The sequence below is a fragment of the Lepisma saccharinum genome, chromosome 5, assembly GCF_977018435.1.
Source record: "Lepisma saccharinum chromosome 5, izLepSacc3.1, whole genome shotgun sequence".
NCBI classification, from domain to species: Eukaryota; Metazoa; Arthropoda; class Insecta; order Zygentoma; family Lepismatidae; genus Lepisma; species Lepisma saccharinum.
The window spans coordinates 69,497,394-69,511,907 of record NC_139233.1 but is presented as its reverse complement, the minus strand read 5'-3'; the positions used below and the strand labels follow the sequence as shown (position 1 = coordinate 69,511,907).

The 14,514-nt window shown below is 38.3% G+C and overlaps 1 protein-coding gene across 1 annotated transcript in view; it reads right to left on the bottom strand.

Moving 5' to 3' along the window:
* Positions 1–1,660: 1,660 nt before the first annotated feature.
* LOC145987866 (uncharacterized) overlaps positions 1,661–14,514 on the bottom strand; it is a 61,348-nt gene continuing 48,494 nt past the window's right edge. Inside the window, exons 7-11 of the mRNA XM_083122630.1 lie at positions 11,254–11,466; positions 9,896–10,058; positions 8,568–8,700; positions 3,601–3,712; positions 1,661–2,159 (exon numbers count right to left, since the gene is read on the bottom strand). Coding sequence (XP_082978756.1) covers positions 2,037–2,159; positions 3,601–3,712; positions 8,568–8,700; positions 9,896–10,058; positions 11,254–11,466 — 744 coding nt within the window. The 3' untranslated portion in view covers positions 1,661–2,036. The remainder of the gene's footprint in view (positions 2,160–3,600; positions 3,713–8,567; positions 8,701–9,895; positions 10,059–11,253; positions 11,467–14,514) is intronic.

The window sequence follows — 14,514 nt, the reverse complement described above, 5'->3', positions numbered from 1 at the left end:
AAAAAAGTGTATGTGGCATTTCAATGGGTCGAAGTTATTGCTAATGCTAGGAGTTCCGACCAGCATATGTATATGTCATGTGTACAGATGATTTCAAAAACTTAAACATCGTTTTGCATTCATTGGTCACCAAATCATATAATATTACAGACCATGTATGGTACCAAATCGTCAATGATGACCCGACAACATTACGTGGAAGAACATCCCACAACGTTCTACAACCATGGCAAACGCACTGTTTGACCAAACAATCCAAAGGGCCAGCCAAGAGAAATCTTCCCCCAGTGAAAGTGGCTGCTTTTCCCAACCTGTACGAAGGTCGTCTCACTATAAAGGCTGCCAAAAAGAAAGATCTGGATGATATGTGTCAGTATCTTCCACAAGAATTTGTTTCCTTTTACCAAGTACTTGAAGTTGAGTAATGAAAATGTTAACCCACAAGAAAATCTATTATCCTCATTTAACATTATGTTATACTTTTATAATACCATTTTTGTACTTTTATCTACTACTGCTTTACTTGTATCTTCAAATAAGGTATTGACAGGAATACTGTGGTACGTTTTTCATTCCTGCCCTATCCCTAGTTGAGCGACACCAGCTAGTTCGGGGTATAACGTTGTAACTATCAGTCGCTTACAACGTTGTTACCTCATTACATGGTGCAAAAAGGTCTTTAACACATTAATGGCTTCTTGCAATGAATTGTTCTTTTGGTTTTATGTTTATTTCAATACGAACTATACATTCTAGCTGAAAAAAGTTCGAAACAAACGCCCATGTATTCTACAAATGTTTTTGCTCATTTCTGAAAAATCACGTTTTTGTCACTTACAACGTTATACGGCGGACCGCTTCATTTCTTAAGACCCAAAAGCATCATAATACTAATAGTGTTCCAGTTGAGTGCATTAAATTTTGGAGTCCCACATGAATCTATATATAAAATACACATTATTTTGTTAAGCATTTAATGCTTAATTAATGCTCATTAAATGTTTGCTGTTCATTCTAATTTGGTTTCTGATTTGCCAATAGGTGGTACTGGACTATAATCTGAATCAACAAAACTTAGAATGGCATTGGTTCCTGTTCGATTAGATATTAAGCACAATGGCACCTGCAGATGCTCATAAATAAGTCACTGCATGCAACCATACAAGAGTACACTTAATACACTTCTTCCACACTCTTATACATGCATTGTGGTTTTATACTAATGATAATGAGATTTCTTTAGGTTGATATTTGGAAAATGTTAACATCAAAAGTTGAACACTCAATTAACAAAAAGTGAAAATGTTTTATTTCTATGAGCACTACATTGGAATAAGTCTGTGCCAATGATATACCGATTCACTCTTAATGACACACATGGAAATTTCTAGTTCTTTAATAATTGATATGTTGAATTGTGTCACCATTTACATTCGAAATATATCAGTGGTAACCTTATTTTTCAGGCTACTTGTTCCAATGACTAGCCAATCCTTTATTTAATGAACACTCAAAAACAAAAGCACATTTACATTAAACATATTATACCATGCATACCAAAATGTGCACAATGACATGTACTTCAAACGCACCTCAACATACGATACTGAACATATGCACTCAATGGAAGTATCCAAATAAATGATTGAAAATGACAACATTTTTTGCAAGCTTTTGTTGACATTTATTTTTACATTCATTATGTACATTCGAAACCTTGATTATGTAACAGTCTTCAAAGGAAATCGTTTACAAAGGATAAAAAACGAAATTTACCAGCTTATTTTTCAAAGCAACGCCAACACAATATCCTTGTCAAATACTAACCACGGACACAAATAATCCAACAGGATTCAGAATATGCTAATTTCACATATCATATTCTAACATCAATATTTCTCAAACTAGGTACTTGCACATATACTTTGGGAAGAAAAAAAGGAAAGGGAGGGATCACATATTGGGGCTCGTCTATGTAAGTTTGTGTGTGAAATATCACAGTAATACCGCTGTGTTCCATGACAGTCCAAGAAGTTTCAAAGAGTCATTTTTCTGCCTTCAATACTGATGGTCACAGCATGCTGAGCTTTGTTCATTCTGCGTTTATCATTGAAGGCACGGATATGTTTATCTAATCTGGTTGATTGCTTCTTTGCTCCCTATAACAACAACAAAACAGGTTTATTATACATAGACATTTTTTAACATTACACTTGAATGATTCATGTTTGAAAAATAGATGAATTAGTAGACTTTTTAAAAAAAGTAAAGAATGTCAGCATGCAATGTTAATTGGACATTATTATCCATTGTCCAGTAAGGATGGCCAAATGAGGATAAAATTTTCTCTGGATATCAGATAATTTTCTATCTAGATTTAAAACAACCAGATATCACATATTTTGATATCCAGATGTCCGAATTATTCAGATTATCCTCAACGTCCAGATATTCAAATACCCAGATGTGGATTATTCAATACAAAGGTATCTAAAATACCCAAGTCTGTGCATTATCCAGACAATTTTACTCTCTCTCTCTCTCTCTCACTCACTCACTCACTCACTCACTCTCACTCTCTCTCTGTGTGCATATTATTTTATTTGACATGTTTGTATTCCTACTGTACGGATTCTCTGCACATCTTTCATCTACTGTACGGATTCTCTGCACATCTTTCATCCAATCTGTATGTTCATCCATTTTACGGATTCTACGCATATTTTTTTATTTTTAATGTTTACCTTTTTTGGCTACGACAGATCTCTGCAATACTAAGTTCAGCATAAAACACAAATATTTCCACCTTAACATAAAACATGAAAGAGATACAGTTTAGAATATAACATTCTCTGTTTGGTGTCCCGATCCTTTATTTTGTAATTATTTCCTTAATTTCAGACAACATTCTTACCAGAATAACTTACTGAACTTCAAAAAGTATATAGTGATTTGAATACACAAATACTCAGATATCATGAATGACCATATTAGTCTGATATCCAGATTGTATATACTACCTGGATATCTGAATTATCCATTGCATCCGAAACAGATATAGGATAAATTGAAATCTGGATATCCATTATCCAGATCTTGTGGCCATTCCTATTGTTTAGTGCTTTCAAATATACTAACATTACGTTTTTGGATAGGACCTGTTTTCTTGTCTTCAGGTCAACTAATTTCTCTTTGTGGATGGTGGAGATCTAAAAAAAAGGTAAAGTGTACCCCTGTGCTTAGCACTACACCATGAAGGTGTATAGGGGGTGTGGGTCATGATCCGGTCATGAGTGGGGGTGATGTGATCAGCACCATGCCCCTGATCGCCTTTACCCCCCAGGGTTTCCCCCAGGTACCCATGTTATTCGACACTGGGTGGGTGCCGGGGCTGCTTCCAACGTTAGAAAAGTTCCCGGATTTGAACCGGCCAGGGATCGAACCCGGAACCTTTAGCATGGTAGTCAGACACGTTACCAACTGAGCCACCGTGGAGATCTAATGTGAAACAAATCTTGTGCACTAACCAACTACCCCATGGTGCACTGGATTTTATGTAGCAACTTATTCTCTCTTGTAATTTCTATGGCGATAACTTACCTTACTTATATCAGTGTCCACCTTCCACTTTGGACGTACCACATAATCCTTATTTGAAGGCATTGGAACCCGAGCTCTTGCAACCCATCCTGGATCCCCAGGTCGTAATGCCCTAGAAGCACAAAAGGAAAAATTAGACTAAAAAAAATTGTAACACCACATTCTTGTAAGAGTTCATTAAGTTACGAAGAAAAAATTGTCCTATAACTAGCAATTCCTTCAATTCTACTAATTATTGGAATCTGGAAATAGACATGAACTTGCAGAAGTTTCTCTTTTATCTACATGAAAAAAGTAGTAACAAGAAGGTCCCGAGAGTTAAATTGGTATTTGTCAAGTCTCCGAGTTATATTTATCATAACTGTTTAGTGCTAGTTTAACACACACCCTCCCCCCACCACCTGCATATGCTGTGAAGGCATAGGAGGTCTGTTAGAAAAGTAATGAGACTGATTTTCTGTAAACGATGAATTTTATTCTTTTTACAAATCAAGGTTATCCCCTTCCAAATAGTTCCCTTGGGCAGCAACACAGTGATGGAGGCGTTGTTTCCATTGTTTGTAGCAGTGCTGGAAGGCTTCTGCTAGAATACCTTTCAGCTCGTCTGTTATGCTCTTCTGGATATTATCCAAAGTATCAAAATGGCGCCCTTTCAAGTGACCAAGGGGAATAAAAAAAAAAGTCACAGGGATTGAGATCCAGCGAATAGGGGGCTGAGGAACCACAGGAATGCTTTTTTTTTTTGGCCAAAAATTTATTGATGGAGACTGCCGTGTGACATGGTGCATTGGAACAATCTTGGCGCACACTTTCTCATGTCCAAATCTTGTGTTAAAATTTGATGGACGGTAAACATGTTCAAATTTAACTCACTACTGATCATTCTCACAGTCAATCAATGATCTGACCTCACAAGAGACTTCACTCTTTCCACATTGTCATCCGTTTTTGAGGTTGAAGGTCTTCCCGCATGAGGTTCGTCTTCCACTTGTTCTCGGCCTTCTAAAAAGGACTTGTGCCACCTGAACACTTGTCCCATGGATAGTGCATGTTCTCCATAAGCCCTGTGTAACTTTTCATAAGTCACAGTAGCAGATTCACCAAGCTTTACACAACATTTGATGGCACAACGTTGCTCAAACTTTTGCCAGTCCATTTTCGTAACACACCTCACAAACATAACTTCACTTCAGACGCTCTCAACAATCATGTAGCAACTGTAGCAAGTTGAAATTTGTACCGAGTCAACAGCAAGCGTTAACCTACCTGCCGTCTGAAGGTGGAGGCAGCAGCATTGCCGGTTCGTGCACAGTGTTGCCAGTCTCATTACTTTTCTAACAGACCTCGTATGGTAGGTGGTGTGGAGGTAGGGCTCCACACATTGCCAATCTCAGCCATTTGTGGAGGTGATATGATCAGCACAATGTTTCACTTTTACCCCAGGTACCCCATTTATTAGGAGACTGGGTGAAACCCAGAGATGCTCCATGCAAGAACAATGCAGCAAAAATTCTCACCGCCCTGTGTCCTGTATGGCAGTCAGATGCCTTACTGACTGGACCATCATGGCTCGCATATATATAAACTTCAGCATACTGTAATTTCAGATTGTCATTTGCCAATGTTTAGAATTTCCAGTCTTGTCCTGGCGTAAAGTGCCTCTGGGGCTCATCCAGCCTAAAATAAATGGGCACCTGGGGACACCGAGATCTTTGCCCTCAAATGCACTGCACTTTACTTTAGTTTAGTTTAGTTTTCGACCATAAAACTAGTGTGCAGCCGCGGCACCAGGGGGTGCAAGGGGGTGCTTGCACACCCTTTAATTTTCTTCCTCACCCCCTACGTTCATCTCATACTGAGCGCCGAATGTTAGGTACTGAAGTAAGACCATTATTATTGTATGCAACAGGCAAGTACGGAAAGAGATGCCGATACGATTTCATCAGCATTGTTGCTATGAATTCTCTTCTTTTGTTTCTTCAAGTGGTCTGTTTGAGGTTTTCGATAATTGCCTATAGCTTAATGTGAGTTAAGTTGTTGTTTTTCATTGTTGATAAACTACTTTATTTTCCACCTACTTGTTCTTCCTCACACTGGAGCAAAAATTGCAGCTGCTTTCAAGGTATCACCAAGTCATGCTCGGGAAATTATTTAATGCAAGATGTAAGGTGAAGAGTAGTTTTCTTGTTAATGTGTTCTATGTAAACTGCTCGCCATTAAAAATTCAACACCCAGAAGGAGTAATCGGAATCGGACGAAATGTGCACAGTGTGTAAAGGAGATGTGCAGAAGGAAATGATTAGGTGTTCAAGGCCGTCATGTGCGCCTGCCACGCCGTCTGGTAAGTGGTACCTGTAGCAGGTCAGATAGGTGCAGAAGAGCAGTGAAAGTGCATGGTCGTGAGTGTAGTGTGTTAAAATCAGTCAGCAATGCCACGTCGTCGAATACGGCAGCGATTCCAGCAGGTTTCCCAGTTCGATCGCGGCCGAATTGTTGCATACCGTGAATGTGGATTATCCTACCGTGAGATCGGTGCCCGTGTAGGATGGAATGCATCCACAGTGATCCGTGTATGGAACCAGTGGGTCCAGGAAGGCACTGTAGAGCGACGTAGAGGTTCATAACGTCTGCGTCGGACGACGGAACGAGAGGACAGACGTCTGATACGCATGGCCCTTACAGACAGAACGGCCACGTCAACGAGGATTGCGCATGAAGTACGGGATGTTTTACAACGTCCAGTGTCCCCACGAACCGTGCTTCGTCGTTTGGCAAACCGGGGAATTTTTTCCCGACGCCCACTGTTGCGGATTCCTCTGACACTAGAGCATAGGCGTTTGCGTCTGAGATGGTGCCAAGACCGTCGAGCATGGATGGCGGAGTGGAATGCTGTAGTGTTCTCTGATGAATCCCGCTTCTGTATACATCACGATGGACGTACACGCGTGTGGCAGCACCGTGGCACTAGGCTTCATGCATCATCACACAGGACCTTCATTGGGTATCATGGTATGGGGTGTCATCGCCATAGGTGTTCGTTCACGTCTCGTACGCATTCAAGGGACATTGAACAGCCAACGGTACATCACACAGGTTCTCACCCCTGTTGCTGTCCCATTAATCCATGCACTGCATAATGCCACTTTTCAACAGGATAACGTGCGCCCTCATGTTGCAAGGAATGTCCTCGCATTTATGGAAGCTAACCACGTGCCCCTGCTTCCTTGGCCAGCACGTTCGCCGGATATGTCGCCAATTGAACATGTCTGGTCCATGGTGGGTCGCCGGCTGGCCCAACTCAGGTTTCCGGCATGTAATGTTTAAGACCTCTGGCACCGTGTGGAAGCCGCTTGGGACGCCATACCGCAAGCAGACATCGATAGACTCATTCTGTCCATGCCTTGCCGTGTTGCAGCAGTTATTGCCGCCCGTGGAGGCTGTACACGCTACTAGCTCCTTGGGGTTATGCAACCATGTTCTACGTGTCACATGTCACACCACCGAGCTCTAACTGTAATCATTTTCTTATCTTATTATGAACTACATATTTGCCAAGTTTCGTGTTTCTATCTCATTTCCTTCTGGGTGTTGCAATTTTAATGGCGAGCAGTGTATTTGTTCCTTGTAATATGTCTGGTAAACGAACCATTTAGTGCAGCAGATGGGATTTTAATGAAGGCTAACTGGCTGTGCTCTTCGCCTTTTGTCCTGAAGTGGCAGACGGAAGGTACATATTATGTACTTACTATGTACCATAGGCGTACGCAGACACTCTGATTAGGGAAAGGGGGGAGGGGGGGTCTTGATGAAAGTTCTGTTGGTAAGAAAACCTCATTTCATCTATTTTATTGTACCGAAGGGTATGAAACAGGAGCGTGTGTGTGTGTGACCCAGGAAGCAGAATAGTACTTCAATTTCATAGGAAATAATGAACCCCTCCCCCTTTGAACTTTTATCAGATTGAAAGCGCTTCACTTTCTTTAAAAGCAGAATATCGTTTAATGACGACGATAAGATTTCTCTACACTAAATTTCTTGGAGAAAGCATAATAATATACGAGCTGTAAGGGGGGCAAGGATGGCCACACCATCCCTTTAGAAAACGACTGATTGATTGAATTGGTATTTTAAGTCCACTCTTTGCACAGTAAGGCTAATCGGGACTGGAACTACAGTTTAAAGTGGGATCCGAACCACTATGTGCCTCCGCCGGGTACCGAACCTGGGACCCCTTGATTACAAGACAACTTTAGAAAACGAATGTCAACGTAAAAGTACATATTTCTCACATGTAATTTGATTTCAGTCATAGTAATGTACAATAATTATTATAATGGGAATGCAGGAACACAATAATTACAAATTCAAGTGGTGTTTTATTATGGAGCATCACTATTATCGGGGTAATATGCCTTGGTTACCTCTCCGAGAAAAAACCTTGCTTGCCCCTCTTTCCTTCGTGAGCACGCCCATTCCATGTACTAAGTATTTTTACCTCCATTGGTTACATTGAAAAGGTTCAAAAATTGTATTTTTAAATGCAAGGGTAATTTCATTTTGTATTTCAAAACATAGTTCAATAAGACTGCAACATGTATCTGAATGTTTACACTGTACGAGCACTTATTTGGAGTGTAAGACTTAATTCATATCATCATGGACGTCCAGGGGGAAGGCAAGGGGGGGAACAGGATCCCCCCCCCCCATTTTGGCACCTTGCTCTCCCAGTTTTGAAAGGTTGCATGCATGTCTCATGTTTTCTTTATTTTCAGCATCGCAGCCCCTCAGCACCCCTAGATGTTTAATCCTGGCACCACCGCTGCTAGTGTGACACACATCCAGTTTTCTCCACACTCATGCCAAGCTAATAGAATTCAAGCACAATCAAAATAATTACTTTTCCATTCGATAAGACCTAACTACATTCCTTTTTTCTTTCTATGGCGAGAAAATATGCTTGTGCTTACTTTTCTTCTCCTGTGAGTGCCCTTCCAATATCTTTGTCCTTATGCGGAGCTGGAGTCGATCCTCCCTCGGACACCTTCCTCCTCTTAGGCATCTGCTCACGGTCACGCTGCTCTCTCTCTTCCTTTGACATTGCTGCAAAAAAATGCACAGAAAATTAGGAAATGGGCATATCTGTATTCCTTTTGCTAATACAATTACTGTTTGGCAAACATACAAAGTACCCTGGAAAAACCAACATGGTCTGGTCTTACTACAGTCTTCCCAATTGTCCATGTTACCACCTTCTTTCACAATATAGTTAAAATGTATCATGCACTTGTAATGGCAATAAATAAATATTTTGAACTTTCAACTTGAAGCAGCGAGGTTTTTCTTCAGCATGGTAAAAGCCCTGTATCATGTGATCAAGCAGTCATATGGTTCACTGAAGGAACTGTGTAGATAAGCTGTTGCAGGAGACAATGCTTTGTTGTTTCCCTTACAGGCTTTCAAGAATTTGCCACAAACTATTTGGTGCATCTTGACATATGAACATTGGTAATGAAGTACATATGATGAATTTCTAGTCAGAAGTTGAGGACACAAAACAATGTTTCTCTCACAGGAAATTTAATTTAGCCTAAGCAATGTACACTTTATGTCGAACCTAGGTTCTGCCATATTTCATATTGTTTTTTTAGTGCACTATTCAAGTTGTAACCACACAACACCCTGTCATGGTCTACAACTGAATTATGTTTGAAATCTTATATTGTCTGTATGGAGGCTTCTAAAAATAAAGTCTAAGAGTGCTATTTGAATGTTACATCCATTATGCTGGAATGTACCTTATACAGCGGAATCCCCAATTTATGTTCCTCGATTTTACATTTTTCTGCATTATACATTCAATGTTGAATAGTCCCAACATAGCAAATTGTTATAAAATTTTCCTCCATTTTACATTTCCCTGCATTTTCAGTTTCTTCAGCTTGGTCCCCTGAAAAAACATAAAATCGAGGTTTCACTGTATATTTTAGCAAATGATAGTTTTTGCTCATTACTGTTGAAACATGCAACTTGCAATTGCTCATTTCAATTAGCTACAATTTCTATTACTTAAACTTTCCAAAAATCCTTCCAAACACTGGTATCAGTGAATCTGTCCTACAGTAATGCAGTTCTTATGAAGACTCATATCATCAAAATGAGCCTTGAATGAGCAAAACCTTATTACCAAAAATGTGCCTTCGTGTCCTCCATGTTCTGTGAAGTTTGTTGGTGTTGTTTGGTGACATATAATTGGGTCTTTGCACAAGTAATGTAATGTTACAAGATCACAACTCACCCTTAAGATCAGCAGATAAGTTAAATATTGGCCTAGCCCATTCACTGATAAGCTTGCCTGCACGTTCCCTGTTTTCCTTTGTCTCTTTTGGGTGCTTATACAAATACATCACAGCCTTGCCAATTCCTGAATGCTTTAATGTATGTTGATCCACTTTTGGAAACTGTGATGGGAAAGAACAATTGATTAGTTTTTCAGAGTAAAATACAATTCGATACAAACATATTATTAACAAATTAGCAATTAGAACGGAGGATGGGAGTGAGGTGGGAATGATCAGAATGCACATTATACTTGCATTTTTATTAAGCACTGCTTTTCTGTCAATTTTGGCTAATTGCAACAATAAGGGATGAGTGATATCAGATGGAAATTGAAGAATAGATGCTCACAAAAACCGAGTCGCTCAGCACGTTAAGTGCACAACTTTCAATCTCACCACTGAAGCTTTGGGTTTTACGTCCCAGTCATTTCATGAGTGTTCTTTTTCTCTCTTCATCAATTACAACTAATCATTACTCATGCTTGTCATCACACATAGCCAAAAGAAGCAGAAAAGTGACTAAAGTACAATATAACTTAAATTGATACAATATTTAAGTATTGGTCTTGATGCAGGATATTACTGGCACATTGTACGATTGTTATCCTATATTTTGCCATTTCACTTGGCTTCTTCAGGAATAAATTTTGAAAAGGAGCACTTACGTGTTGGGAAATGTCAATGTTAGAAATATAAAATTAGGTATCCATAGGATGGTTAAAATAATTGAAATGCTTTCAGGATTACAACCTTATGAGAATTTTTTTTTTTTTTTTATGTCATGCTGCATGAGCTAAGCTTTCATTTGAATGATATGTTATATCCATAAAGATAACAACAAAATGGCATAATTATACACTAAATTAGAGACTAATGACATAACAATAATCTTACCAATTAAGCAGTATTGATTTATCCATCACATTGCTACAAAATACTAAAATAGCTGTCATTTAATCATAAAATCCATATTTTTCACAAACAGTAGCCTGAATGGGATCAATTCCTAGTAAACATGATCAAATTTCTGCACTAAATACTTGCGATGATATCAGTTTACTGTCTAAATATGCAGCTTTTCTTTTGCATTGCAAAAGTTCATATGGTAACACATTTATTAAGGACATCAATGAAAAGTTTGGAATTTTACCATTTGGTAGAATATTGTTATTTTTATTGGTAGATCTTATATCAGTACTTTATCAGGATTAGCCAAAATTTCATATCAGTCCATCCCTACTTTAGAGTAATATATGTTTCAATGCTGTGACGAGAATACTAAAAATAAATAAAGTAACTTTTTGGGGAAACTCACCTCCCACAGGAGTTTCAGAATAGCCTCCCTTATTTTCAAAGCAGGCAAACTCCTGTCTGGCATGGGTGCCAACCAATCAGTCAAAACGTTAAGAACATTATGCTCTATGAACGCAATCTGCAAGTCATGCTTCTTCAGCTGCGACATGACTTTCGGTAGCATTGCAACTTTATTTGTGGCAGGTTTAGTTAACTGGTTAAGTCTTCTGTCCTCCTGTTAAGAAGAAACCACATTTAATTCAACATAAAATTAATCGCAACAAAGAAGTGAGAGAATATGGCAAGGGGAGTGAGAGAAAGCATTTGTGACCTTTATTGAAAATACCATACATCATTAATTGCTTCGTCAGTGGTCAGATAATGAGACACTTACCTAAAGGCTTTCAGTTTAAAAATTAGAGGGAAAAAACACATTATTTTCAAAATAAGTTTTGTTTTCTTATAGTTATTCCTCGTGTCAGAACAAAAACCTCTTGCAATCAGGTACATGCCAAATTCACTATAAAATAAACCATGTGAGAGGGAGGGGCACAGTTTCAAAATATAGTCTTATCTGTATTGAATACAGCAAACAGCATACAGCATGAATATATGAGGTGCATATAGAAAAAAAGGATCAATTATTTCTAAAAGATGACTGGCAACAGTGATTGGTAGGAACATTGAATTCTCGCGATGCGTGAAATCGCAAAATGTGAAAAAAAGATGCAATTTTTAACATTCTGCACGTAATAACACCCCCAATGATGATATATGCACGGGTTTTATTCGCGAAGTAATGCGAAATGTGTTCTTTTCCACGAAATGAATGCTTTTTCACGAAATAACCGTGAAATGTCATCAAATTAAGTAGAAAACATGCAAAAACTGGCAATCGAGGTTGTGTGCGCAAACTGTTGATTTGTAACAAAATGTTTCCTTAAAGTTTCCTACCACTTACAGCTGAGGAACGTTTTATCTTCGATCACATCAGGAAGACGCTGCAAATTGGGATTTCACATGCACATAATTTCAGTTCGAAAACTTCGCTTACTGTCAAGCTGCATTCCTTTCTTCCCCCGAATAAGTCTATGCGAACAACTTTCTTATGAATCGCAAATATTTCTTCCACTCACAGGTGAATGTGGAAGAGTGAGTAATAATAATATATATATATATATATATATATATATATATATATATATATATATATATATATATATATATATATATATATATATATGCACAGCGAGACTTAGAACTGTGGTTAAGTGAAATTATTCTTTTTTTTTTCAGTGCAATTACCAGTTGCAGGGGGGTGGGGGGGGGAAGGGTTCAGGGTCCCCACTTTCTTTGCCCCAGCACTATGGCCTCTAAATACTAAGCCTTGTCTAGCAAGAAAAGTAAACTCTCCTTGCACCACCCAGTCACCACTAATGGCAATTACAGTTGAAATCTAAGTACTTGTGTATGTGTACAGTATATAAAAATGAAGTAGTTTATCAATTTATAGCTCTTTTGTATGTTGTTTCCTCTCATGATGAAAAAGTGTGTGCCAATTATTTTTTTTCCACCGCTGGTATATACTGCTGATCTAACATTTTATTTAACGCTCTCCTCAGTTTTTATTTACCATAAATTTGTCTCCCTAGTGATTGGATTGCATCTGCAATGCATATAGTGGTTCTGGATCCATTTTAAAATGTAGGTCTAGTCCTAATTAGCCTATCTGTGGATAAAGTGGACTTAAAACAGATCTCAGTTTTCTTCTGCTGTACAGATGTAATGGCTACCAATGTGTTCTTTGGCAGCGGAAAATAACTCGTTTCTTTTCTTCTGAGAAAGCATATCACAGACACATGACAGGAAGAAGAAAAATAATTTGTATTTACAGCATGTTATTTATTAGTTGTCATAGTAACCATGTGTTACATGTATGTGAATGGCTTCCAGGCATTAAAGTTATTCATGTTGAGGGGAATAAACAACGTGGTTGATAATATAAGACGTAAGCGAGTTACTAAAGATATATCCGCAAAACTTACTTGTAAATGTTCTATTAATTTCGGTGGCCTCTGAACTCGAGTTCCCAAGTGGATGGTGGCAGAGGCCATTAACATTAATAGAGCATTTACAAGTAAGTTTCGCGGATATATCTTTAGTAACTTGCTTACATCTTATATATTAAAGTTATGTCGTTATAATTTGAACCTACGTATTTTGTATGTCTTGTGTAAGTTTAGATAAGAAATTACACACAACAAGGCTTACATCTATGGCACAGTCGTACAGGATATTCTTGGTGATTCTTGGTGAGAAGAAGTATGAATAAAGACGTCACAAAGAGTATGCAACAATCAACATTCAAGCATAGGTTTATGCAAAGAGAGATTGCGTCGGCTTGATCAATTTCTACGGTAAGAAACCAAGATTACATGGTTTGTGTATCGTTTACAATAACTGTACAAGGGCAAAGTTTAAATTAGTATGATACGGATTGTGTCTATGATATTGTGATATTAAGTTGTCCATAATTATGAATATGTTCGGTTTTGAATTTATTCTCCTAGTTCCGGCCAGACTCGGAAGAAAGACTATTTAACGAGGTTTGAACAGTCTTGTTTGGCTCATGATGTTAATGAAGCCAGAAAAGTACCTATACATATTTCAGTTACAGGGTCTGAAACTTTCAAAGTGCTTAAGAATATCCTTGCACCTGAACCAGTCGAACGGCAAACATATTTGACGCTCAAGGAAAATCTACTCAAACATTATGGCCAAAGAATGAACAAATTTGTGGAACATTTTAAGTTCAGGCAGTGCATACAAGAAATGCAACACAATTTATGGTACGTGTTAAGCCACAAATACTTAAATGTAGTTTTGGACAGTACTTGCAGGAAGCCATTGTAGAGCAAGTAATTGTAGGTGTTCGGTCTGATGCCATTAGGAAGAAATTACTCTCTGAACCTACATTAGAGTCCAGCAAAATGCCAAGATATTGTGCATCATATAGAATTAATTGAACGGGAAACACAAATGTTCTCACATCGTGAAAAGGAGTGTAGTTCTAACATAGTTGCATTTGTGGGACACAGAAACTTAAACCAGGTTTGCAGTTCTCACAAGCACAGAAAAAGTACTTTGTTAATTCTCATGATAGAAGTGCCAAAGAATGTGATAGATGTTCTAGAACACATGATCCTGGACAGTGTCCAGAAAGATATTCGATATGTTCATTTTGCAAAAAGAAATGTCATTGGCATGTAAAATGCAAGTTTAG